An 11,459-nucleotide genomic window follows, 5' to 3' on the forward strand; every position below is an offset into this window, starting at 1 on the left:
TGAAGCATTGAGAACTGATTCAGAATTATAGCCCTCAAATGCTACGAGTCAATGAGGACCCTTGCCAGCTGCTAGAGTCAATTGTGAAAGCTGTAATCTAACCATGATACACATACTCACCGGCAGCGTTGTATAAACACAATATTTAACATCAAGCAGCTTTCGGAAGCATTTGGTAAGATCTGTTTAAAAACAAAATGATCTCAATTCCAAATGTTGCTTGTTTAGGCTGAATGAAGTAGTAACCAAGATGGTTTTCAGGTTTTAAATGTCGCCATGCGCCAGCACACCTGTTTGTTACCATTTGATTCACATTCCTCGTATACAATAAATAATGGTACATACAACATGATTCTTCCGTGGCTTAAGATATTCGCTCAATTGATACTCAGGTAGTGTAGTCATGCAACAAGGTTTCTTCTGGTTACAAGTGAGCTACCAGATTCCTGGTTTTCCATTTCACCATGAGTGAGTGAGTGAGTGAGTTGGGTTTAACGCCGCTTTTAACAGTATTCCAGTTATATCGCGGCATGTCAGCTTGATGTGGGAGGAAAGCCTGAAGTGATGCAGGTCTCCGACGTTTACCACTTCGGTAAATCCCACGAGCACGGGTATGGTGCTGACAAACCTAGAAACATTATCGGGGCGGACCGGGATTCGAACCCACAATCATAGGTTTCTAGCGTGCCCAAGGGACGCAACTCTGCACAGCGAATGGCGGCGCCTTAGACGACTGGGCCACCCGTGCCCCCCATTTCACCATGAAAGCAAATGCTGTCATATGATGGCTGCCGATGCCTGAGGGCCAGGAATAGGTTTATGCCCAATACACAGGGGAACTTCACAGGAAATTTGTATATTTTTCTCCCCATTGTTCTCATGAGCATTTCTAACACAAGCAGATTCCTCTACACAAATGGATATACATCGACAGACAGTTACAATCAAGGATAATGTATGAAGATGTCATCACAGGCAGTCTTTGGTCACACCAGCGGGTCACAGCTTCACCTCCGCCCCCCTCGGTTGCGCCCGCCTCTCCTAGGACCGTTGCTCCACCCACTCCTGGCGTACCGATCTGTGTCATCATTTGCCCAGTCACCATATTTCATGGGGCTTCGGTGGTCCTCATAGCTCCGATGTTGCTTTATATATGCGCTGTTTTTACTGTGACTACCCTTCTGTCCATGACCTTCCTTTTGAGAAAAGTCCACATCGAACGAATAGTTTCCATCACAAGAATAATCATTATGCTGACTACGATCCCCATGGCGACCCTTATAATCGTGGTTATCATAGTGACTGGACTGACTGTAAGCATTTCCATGGTAACCACCATAGCTGTTGCCATGGTAACCCCCATAACCTTGGTGCCTGCCACTGTCATTGCCTTGGTAACCACTAAAGCCATTCCCTGAATAGCCACCACCATCACCATGTCTCTGTTGCCATGGTTGTGACCTTCTGTCATCGTTCCATTGCTGACCACGGTGAGGCCTCATCTCATGATCTCTCTCATTCTGCCTTGAATTGTTGGAATTCCAGTTGTCATAGCGACTACGATGTTTTTCCAGAAGCTTACTGTAGGAGTTATCTGCCTTGTACCCAGGTTGTGAGAACTTGTCCGTCATCCTCTTATTGCTATAGTCAGGTGTGCTATCCTCAGGGGGAGTGGCAGATGGATCAAATGGGGTTTTCTTGCCTCTGCAAAGAAGAAGCAAGAAATTTTACTGTTAGAAATAGTCACATCATGATAGTCCCATGTCACATTTGCATCAATGAGTTTGGGTCAGCTTGATGCGTGAGGAAAGCCCTTTGGTGAAACTCGCGAGTATGAGTGAGCGAGTGAGTATGGTTTTACGCAGCTTTTAGCAATATTCCAGCAATATTACGGCGGGGGACTCCAGCAATGGGCTTCACACATTGTACCCATGTTGGGAATCGAACCTGGGTCTTCGGCGTGACGAGCGAACGCTTTAACCACTAGGCTACCCGACCGCCCCTCATGAGTATGAGCCAAATGCAGAGAGAGTTGAGTCAGATGCAGAATGTGGGAGGAAAGCCGCAAGTGATGCAGGTCTTAGACGTTTACCACTTTGGGGGACCCATGAGCACGGGTATGGTACTGACAAACCTAGAAACATAATCGGAGTGAAGCGCATTTCAAACCCACGATCATAGGTCTCTGACATGCCAAAGGAATGCAACTCTGTACAGCAGTATTGTGGCTCCTTAGATGACTGGGCCATGGAGTATGGTGCTGACAAATCTAGAAACATGATCAGGGCAAATCTGGGATTCGAACCCAAATTCATTCGTTTCTTGCACGCACAAGCGAAGACTGGGCCCACCTGCCTATCTACCCATTACATAGCTTGAATTATCTAATTAAGAAGCGTGGTTTTATTTAAGGATAAATCATTGTTCTATCATGACATCATTTCTGTAGAAAGAAACAATAGCTTCCAATAGTGAGAGTGAACTCTGCACAGCGAATCGCGGCGCCTTAGACGACTGGGCCACCCCAAATGGACAAATGGACTTGTCCAACACTGCGCGTGTCAAATTCTATTCAGGGAGTTATCATTATTTAAATGCAGTTAAAGATTTCTAATGCTTGTACATTTTATCATCATCCATGAAGAGGCTGTAAATAATGTTTCTCATATAAGAAATAAAAGATTTGTGGTCGTCTTTTATTGTACAATAAATAACTGCTTGGAGAAAAAACTTGGGTTTGCGACTGTCATGCTTTATTCTCCCTGCGATAAACAATGTCCCTTAATTTTTAAATAATTTAGTCACAGTGAATTATTCCCACTCAATGCATTCCATACTGAACTGCGTCACTCACGGCGTTCTGGTGCGGAGGTCTTCAATGTAGTTCTCCCTCTCGACATCATGGCCTCGAGCCGCATTGAAGGCTGAAACAGATGCTGCTTGTGTTAACTTTAGATGTGCAGTGCACATGTACCCAGAGCTCCAGATACTTGTTGGAGCTATTGAGTATTTACTGACTTGTTATCATTCACATTGGGTATTGATAATTTTCATAGGGTATTCAATATATTTTTACTCCCCAATCAAATGAGAGAACCTTTTATAATCACAATTCTGCTTATACTTCTGTTTCAGGTGACTTCTAATTTGCATCTGCCAATGTGATGCCCCAAGTGTGTCATGTCCCACATTAAAGTTAACAACAAGGATTCATGGCTAAGTTACAATAAACGTGAGTGGGTGAGTGAGTACGGTTTTACGCCGCTTTTAGCAATATTCCAGCTATATCACGGCGGGGGACACCAGAAATGGGCTTCACACATTGTACCCATGTCGGGAATCGAACCCGGGTCTTCGGCGTGACGAGCAAACGCTTTAACCACAAGGCTACCCGACCGCCCCTTACAATAAACGTGACGTAGTACTTTTATAAGTTCATATACTTAACGACAAAAGAAATGCGAATACCATAGATGTTGGTTCATATAAGAAGAATTACTCATTTTAAAGAGATATTAGATAGGTTTGATGCACAAAAGAAACATACTGTTATGTTGTGTGAACCGATGCTCATGAACACATCACATGTGACGTCATACACCCATGACTCGAGATGCACCATTTGCCTTGTGTAGGATTAGCATGAAAAGTTTGAAATCACGTGCAGCATATCGTGATAAAAACAGACACTCTGTGGCGACACTTGACTGATTGTTAGTTCTGTCATTAAGTGGTAACCATTGGCAACATCTCTTCTTAATGAACATACTTCTCTATATGTCCGGGGTAGAATAGGTCTTCAGCAAAAAGATGACAATGCTTGTCGTAAGAGGTGACTAATGGGATAGAGTGGTCAGACTCGCTGACTTGGTTGATGCATGTCATTGTATCACAATTTTGTGGATCAATGCTCATAATGTCAATCACTGGATTGTCTGGTCCACACTCATTTATTTACGGACTGCTGTCATATTCTTGCTGATTATTGCCGAGAGTGGCCTTAAACAACAAACCAAAAACTATGATTCGCATTTCTTTAGGCGGTGAGTATATGTATGTGATGCCTGCATGAGTCATCTTCCCGAGGCAAGGGAGTTAACTGACTTTAAAAGTCCAGTTTCCACCCTTGCTGAAGTAGGCTGGAATTTCTGGGCTCTATCGTAGCGCTGCCAGTGGATATTATGAGTTATGTCCCTTCTATACCTCTCCAATCATATGGACCAATCAGATTCCACCTCTCGTATCACTTGCATTTGCTTGAAACAAAATGGCGGCCCCCAGTCAACCGATCTGATCGATAATCAAGATATATATTGTGAAAAAACGTATCTTACATCGCAAACTGCATCAAATCACGTGACCACCTTGATTAAAAACATGAATAGATTTAGAAAATATCTGTTGAAAACGAGCTGGCAGTGTAAATGCTTTGCAAATCCTGCAATCCATCGAAATCTCCATGACAGTTTACGAACTGGATTTAGATTTCGTTGCGCGATTTTGATTGGACTATGTTTAGACTCGTTAGTCCAGCCAAAGTGTACAGTAACTCCATAATACCAGCCTAGTTCGGCAAGGGTGGAAACTGGACTTTTATAGTCAGTTAACTCCCTTGCCTCGGGAAGATGGCATCAGTAAGTAAAGATATGAAAACACATACAGGTATGTAGGCTGAAAAGGCTACACTGGGTAATGATGCAGTGTCACTACTGTATATCATCGTTCATATTAATTGTTCTTCATGCCTATTTTCACTAAAGCAACTCAACGTTAATTGGCTTCATGGTGATTTATTATGCATATTTTACTTCAGCTGATCTGGAGTTCTATGTACCCCTGTAAGGAGTTCTGTGTACCCCTTGTAAGGAGCTCTGTGTACCCCTGTAAGGAGTTCTATGTACCCCTTGTAAGGAGTTCTGTGTACCCCTTGTAAGGAGCTCTGTGTACCCCTGTAAGGAGTTCTGTGTACCCCTGTGAGGAGCTCTATGTATCCCTGTGAGGAGTTCTATGTACCCCTGTAAGGAGTTCTGTGTACCCCTGTAAGGAGTTCTGTGTACCCCTGTAAGGAGTTCTATGTACCCCTGTAAGGAGCTCTGTGTACCCCGTAAGGAGTTCTGTGTAACCCTGTGAGGAGCTCTGTGTATCCCTGTAAGGAGTTCTATGTACCCCTGTAAGGAGCTCTGTGTACCCCGTAAGGAGCTCTGTGTATCCCTGTGAGGAGTTCTGTGTACCCCTGTAAGAAGTTCTGTGTACCCCTGTAAGGAGTTCTCTGCATTAGCAGTACAAGCAGTGTTCAAAATTGCTGCCTGCCCGCTAACCAAATGCCAGTGACTTATAAATTGGGCAAGTCACATTTCAGTAAGGATGGCCCGACTGTCTAGTTGAAAACTGTAGTCCATACAATTCAGTAAATAGTGTGGAAAAGGATAAGTTATAAAATTTATTTCTATGAATCATCACGTCAGTTAAGGCAAATGTTTAATGTCAAAGTCTGTTGTCATTTTGTTTTCATGTCGTAGTTTATGGAATGTGTTTGGGGCTGGTAAAATATGATTGGGGTTAGCAAGACATCCGGGCCAGTGAACCTGGGCAACCAATTCCTACACTGGGAACTAGACAAGATAAGTACCCACCTGCCATAGCATCGTCAGCTGTCATACTCAGACGCTCCACCATATACCTAAAACACAAACACACAACACGGTCACCCTTGGCTGTACAAGCTGGTATAGCACCAAATTTTGTATACAATAATTTCAGCGAAATCATGTTGTTCCTAAGTATTGTAGCATTTCACTGTCAGGTTGTGTGTTTGAGACTCAGAATATTTAAAGATTTTCATTTTTATTGAAAATTGAAATAAAAACAAAATGTGCTGTGGACTTCATGATGATGCGGAAGGTGCCTGACAACCAAGACTATTATTTTGTAGCCTAAATCCACCTATGGAGTGCATTGTTTCGTTGGTGATTAACGCAGCACTCCCAGCTTCAACACCTCACTTCCCACTATGACGAGGTCTGTGAATAATTAAGTTGGACCAGACAGTGATTGACATGAGCATCAATCCATGCATTTTGGATACAATGACATGCATGAATCAAGTCAGCAAGCCTGACCCTTAATCTTGTTAGTCGCCAAGATTCTGGGTAGAATAGATCTTCAGCAACCCATGCTTGTCGTAAAAGGCGACTAGGCTTGTCATAAGAGGAGACTAATGGGATCGGGTGGTCAGGCTCTTAATTCAGTGAGTCTGACCCCCTAGCTGGAATGTATACAATGTCATCAATACATGTCTGATACAACAAACAAGATCCCATACCTGCAGACCATGTAGCCTGTCCTGTTCACACCGTGGGTACAATGGACGCCAATCACAGATGCTGAAACACATACATCTTACATAATTCAGGAATCACACATAACAAATCTCACACACTTTACAGTCACAAATGCTCCAAGTCTAGTCACACACATATTCTTGATGAGTCACACACATATTTCATGAGACGAAGAAATGAGCTCAAATATGTGCGCTTTATATATACATCAACACAAGACTAGCATTTTCACAACATGAAACGTTACGACACTGTCAGTCTGTGTGTGGTGAAATATATGACTTACTGTTGTCTGAACTTTGTTCCAAATATTCGTCAATCACATGTGCAAATCTGGAAATATAATAATCAACTGTAAATCCAAAACAAATTTACCCTCTCGTCAACTGGAAGAGTGTCTGCATTACAAACAATTTACAGTTCATCAAATTTGGCTTAAGATACTTGTCCTTCCAGTTTTAAAATGGGACTTGCAGACTTTGACCGTAAGCATGTTAAGCAAGAGAGCTTCCTAACATTCAATGCTTACCCAGGTCTCAGGATTGTACAAGTAACAGTAACTGGCAATGAATGACCATGTTTCACAATAACCTCAGAGATGACCTTGACCTTGACCTTTGACAGACAGGTCACCAACCATTTTGTACAGATACATGGAGGGCCATGTCTATAGACGTAATCATGCTTCAAAAGCTGCTAATGATATAACCAACAATGGTTGCCACATTGATTTATATTATAATGTTTTAACACAATTGGTCAGAAAAACTCCAAATCAATCCATCTGGTGGTCCTGAAGAGACATATCAACAAGTTCATAAATAATGCCGAGAAACATGATGAATCCATAAGCGTAATAAGCTCACCATATCTTTTGGGTCAGGTGAGTTAAAATTGCAAAATGTAAATAATCCATGAGCAGATGAAGCAAACAACCTGCCAAAGACAAAGTCGCTGGGGACTTCCTGGCCCTTGGTGAATATCTTCTCATACTGGACGCCCCTATCCGTCAGCTCCTGTCAACACACCAAACACACTTTTCTAGATTAATGAAGGACAAATAGCTTTCTTGGGGTGTCCCAAATCACCAGTCTATCTTACTGATGTATTGCAAATTTACAAATGATATGATACATAATACGCCTACCCATGCATCGATTCATGTTTTCATTCTGTATCAATTTCAAAAATTAATATTACAATGTTTTGCAATACCCTCGAAAACGGCTAACTTTAACTTAACACCCTTCACAAAACAAACGTCTAAATTTGATTGCATAAAACTACTTAGAACGAGAGGGAAACAGACACTGATTGATCATGTGTTGATATCATGGAGAATTACATGCTGGAATGGTGCATTGAGGATTGCATACACATCACTCCGTGACTTGGGATATATACTACTCAAAACAAGTAAAGGAACACCCACAATTGGAAGGCTGTATTGCAATACCCACCAGCCAGGACAGATCAACTATAGTCATGAAAAAAATCAGGTGTTCTTTAACTTCTTGTGAGTAGTATATATCGATATCGGAGGTAGTTGTATCATAACAGCCCTATAGTTTTCTTGTGACAAAACTTACTTAAAGTTATCAGTCTGTTACGTAATGATGTCACCATAGTTACCATGGTTACAGGAGTAGACAGGTCATCAACAAACACGTTGCATTGTATATCACGTTTATATAACTTTACTACATTTTGGGAGTAAACTACTTGTCCTCAGAGCTTTTCGCTAGTCACCTGGCCAGTTATCAACAAACAAGAAGCTAAATCTGAATGCATTAAACTACAGTAAACTATGGTTATAATGAACTGAAAGGGACCACTAATAGTAGTTTGTCATAACCAGAGTTCGTTATAAGCATATGTACAGCATATATACACAGCAAATGGCCGGGACCCAAACATAAGTTTGTTATATCTTTCAGGTCGCTAAAAATGTAGTTTACTGTATCAGAATGAGAAGAGGGGTGATAATTGTCCAAAGTCGTGGTCAGTCTGACCTTGGTGTTGTAGTACTTCCTGGTAAAGGTCAGATCTATCACAAGTCCAAGGTCTTGGCCCGAGTCAGCCATCTTCCTCACCAGGATCGTCGGTGTGAATCTGAAAGTGAGTGAGTGAGTGAGTTGGGTTTAACGCTGCTTTTAACAGTATTCCATTATATCATGGCGTGTCAGCTTAATGTGGGAGGAAAGCCCGAAGTGATGCAGGTCTCAGACGTTTACCACTTCGGGGAATACCAGTCTCAGGCTAGCTGCTAGAGTCAATCATGAAGGACTTTTGTTTGTCCTCAGCACAACATACCATTCACAGGCCAGCTGCTAGAGTCAATCATGAAGGACTTTTACTTGTCCTCAGCACAACATACCATTCACAGGCCAGCTGTTAGAGTCAATCATGAAGGACTTTTACTTGTCTCAGCACAACATACCAGTCTCAGGCCAGCTGCTAGAGTCAATCATGAAGGACTTTTACTTGTCCTCAGCACAACATACCATTCACAGGCCAGCTGCTAGAGTCAATCATGAAGGACTTTTACTTGTCTCAGCACAACATACCAGTCTCAGGCTAGCTGCTAGAGTCAATCATGAAGGACTTTTACTTATCCTCAGCACAATTTATTATTTTCGTGCTTGCACTAATTTGTATCTATGGCACGTCCAGCATGACCAACAGAACATTGCACTACCAATATAATTACATGAATGTTGAACAGAACAAGGCACTACCAATATAATTACATGAATGTTGAACAGAACATTGCACTACCAATATAATTACATGAATGTTGAACAGAACAAGGCACTACCAATATAATTACATGAATGTTGAACAGAACATTGCACTACCAATATAACAAAGCTGGTAGGTTTCCAAATATTTTCAAGGGAAACAATGTTCGAAGAAGAAAATGTTTAGTCTTTAGAGACAGTTTCATTAAAAAAAACTCACTTTTCCTTTTGTGGTAACTTTTCAACCAAAGCCTGCAATAAAGTCAAAAGTGATTATCAATCAGTGACCACGGCCATAGGTCATGTAGTGACAAGGAACAGATAATCAACACTCCTCAGCAACTCGAACCTGACTGTGTAAACTCACATGTGCCTAAGACAACATCAAACACACATGGTTAACGAGACCAGAAACGTAGACTTGATATGACTGTAGTGAGTGAGTATGGTTTTACACCGCTTTTAGCAATATTCCAGCAATATCACGGCGGGGGACACCAGAAATGGGCTTCACACATGGTAACCATGTGGGGAATCGAACCTGGGTCTTCGGTATGATGACCGAACGCTTTAACCACTAGGCTACCCGACCGCCCCTCCTAGGTCATGTAAATTAAGCATGTTTAGGAAAGTTACTGACTCATGTTGAAGGAGGTTTACTCTTAACAATGGAAAACTTGTGTTTTTTACTAAAACAAATTAACCATGATAGCCAGTTGTGTAATTGTGAGCCTGATGATCGTGCTATCTGGCAATGAGAGTCTCTTACATGTTTGAGTGGCACCTTGAAGCACACGATCCTGGTGCCCTTGATTACACCACCAAGGGCTGTGTAGTTTTCCCATCTGAAACAGTCAACAAATATCTATCAGCAATCTGAGTTCTCCTGGGTATTTCACAGTAAAGATGATCAACATCAAGGGAGGATCCAGCATTTTTAAAAGGGAGGTCCAAAATATCAAAATCATCTCTCAGATAATTTTACTGCTGACAACATACTCTTTTTGGTTTTCAAAAAGGGGGTCTGGACCCCCTGGATCCACCTGTGAACATGTACATCACCTTAACATTATGATATAATTATTCAATCAACAAAACTCAGACTGCAAATTGGGAAATGATCTGGGCAGTTTTATCATCACGATTAAGTTTGTGTCTGCTAAGTATGATATACACAAGATAGGACTGAACTCTTTGCCAAAACAATGCAGAATATAACTTTATTTGCCAAAATTACACAGAAATTGATATGGTACAGATTAGAGTAGGCTCATTTTTTGTAAAAAATGAGTATGGCTTAATGCGTTAATGCTAGCTAAAACTGTATTTCAGTTACATTCCTGTATTATCTCAATGACAAGCAAAAAAAGTCATTTGTGATGAACATTACAAGTTACACCCGAAGGAAGTACAAGAACTACCCTTTAACTCCTGTGATGTTGCTTTTCCCAAACTGGGAGGCACTCCTCCATATGACTAACTCGAACTTTGGAACTGTCCTCATCACTAACCTTTGTGTTAGTGCTACGCAATGCCAAAAAAACATTTCAGATTCTAATCTTTTCAACGGACAAGATTTAATGGTAAGCAAAAGTGTCAAAACTACATCATTATTGATTATCATGATTATGATTGTTGACAAAATAGCCTATGCCTAGCACTAACACCACACTGTAAAGGCAGTTTGTGTGGCCATGGCCCTTGTTTCTGGTTGGGAGACTTCAATATTGTCTATTTTAGGTGTTTTCACTTGGGATGTCTGAAAACAAATATTGACAAACCTGAACATGCTGCATCTGGGAAGTGGTTTGTTTTTAGTGTTAATCGCGAAGAAAAGGCTATTGCTGATTCTGGATAATGTATTTATATTGCAAAATAAAAGAACAAAGTGGCATTCACACTATGTCGGATTTCGTATTTCGTTTATTTCCATAGTAATGATAATGATTACTTCGTATCCCTCAGCAGGCTATCGTCGGTATCATCTAGTCCTAACATCGTCGTGATTTGCTGTCTTTCACAGTTTCAATAAAATATCGAAAGAATAAATTCAAATTGATAACTTGGCCCCAAGTTACTTACCTGTCTGGTAGCGGCATTTTGAAGTATGTAAATCTTCTGACGAAATGTGTTGCAACAAACCTATTTTGAAACGCGCGTAATCTAAGTTCTGAGAAACCTATTTTCACTTTACTTTATCAAGGCGGAAACGTGTGGCTCCGGAAGTAGAGTAAGCGCACGTTTAATGTCTGTAGGTTACAAAAGTAGAACTATTTAATGGGTTTAGAAATTAAACTATATAAATATGTTCATCTATAGCTGAAGTAAATAGCATTCGGTGACTTTATTAAAAAACATTCGTTAACGTCTTGTAAAA

The 11,459-nt window shown here is 41.2% G+C and overlaps 1 protein-coding gene across 2 annotated transcripts; it reads right to left on the reverse strand.

Annotated features, from left to right (window-relative positions):
• Nucleotides 1–619: 619 nt before the first annotated feature.
• On the reverse strand, nt 620–11,290 carry LOC139452525 (RNA/RNP complex-1-interacting phosphatase-like). 2 transcript variants are annotated; one of them, XM_071234035.1, is made up of 10 exons: nt 11,165–11,290; nt 9,852–9,927; nt 9,303–9,334; nt 8,354–8,453; nt 7,278–7,357; nt 6,628–6,674; nt 6,323–6,383; nt 5,634–5,680; nt 2,855–2,924; nt 620–1,704 (listed from the first exon to the last, which is right to left on the reverse strand). In XM_071234035.1, the coding sequence occupies exons 1-10, from the start codon at nt 11,179–11,181 to the stop codon at nt 1,008–1,010; spliced, it is 1,227 nt and encodes a 408-aa protein (XP_071090136.1). In that variant the 5' UTR covers nt 11,182–11,290; the 3' UTR covers nt 620–1,007. The 2 variants fall into 2 exon arrangements, with proteins under 2 accessions (XP_071090136.1, XP_071090135.1); XM_071234034.1 differs by lacking the exon at nt 11,165–11,290 and adding an exon at nt 10,504–10,687.
• Between the last annotated feature and the right edge of the window lie 169 nt (nt 11,291–11,459).

Source organism: Haliotis cracherodii, unplaced genomic scaffold (assembly GCF_022045235.1).
Source record: "Haliotis cracherodii isolate W230 unplaced genomic scaffold, xgHalCrac1.p SCAF_9, whole genome shotgun sequence".
Lineage (NCBI taxonomy): Eukaryota > Metazoa > Mollusca > Gastropoda > Lepetellida > Haliotidae > Haliotis > Haliotis cracherodii.

What these genes read in the sequence shown, in the direction of transcription:
- LOC139452525 (XM_071234034.1), bottom strand. Translation starts at nt 10,628, where the DNA reads ATGTTTTTTTGGCATTGCGTAGCACTAACACAAAGGTTAGTGATGAGG. An exon ending in AACATCACAGGAGTTAAAGG is followed by an intron (nt 9,928 to 10,503) that starts GTAGTTCTTGTA and finishes TGACTGTTTCAG; the next exon opens with ATGGGAAAACTACACAGCCC. An exon ending in GGAACAAAGTTCAGACAACA is followed by an intron (nt 6,384 to 6,627) that starts GTAAGTCATATA and finishes TATGTGTTTCAG; the next exon opens with CATCTGTGATTGGCGTCCAT.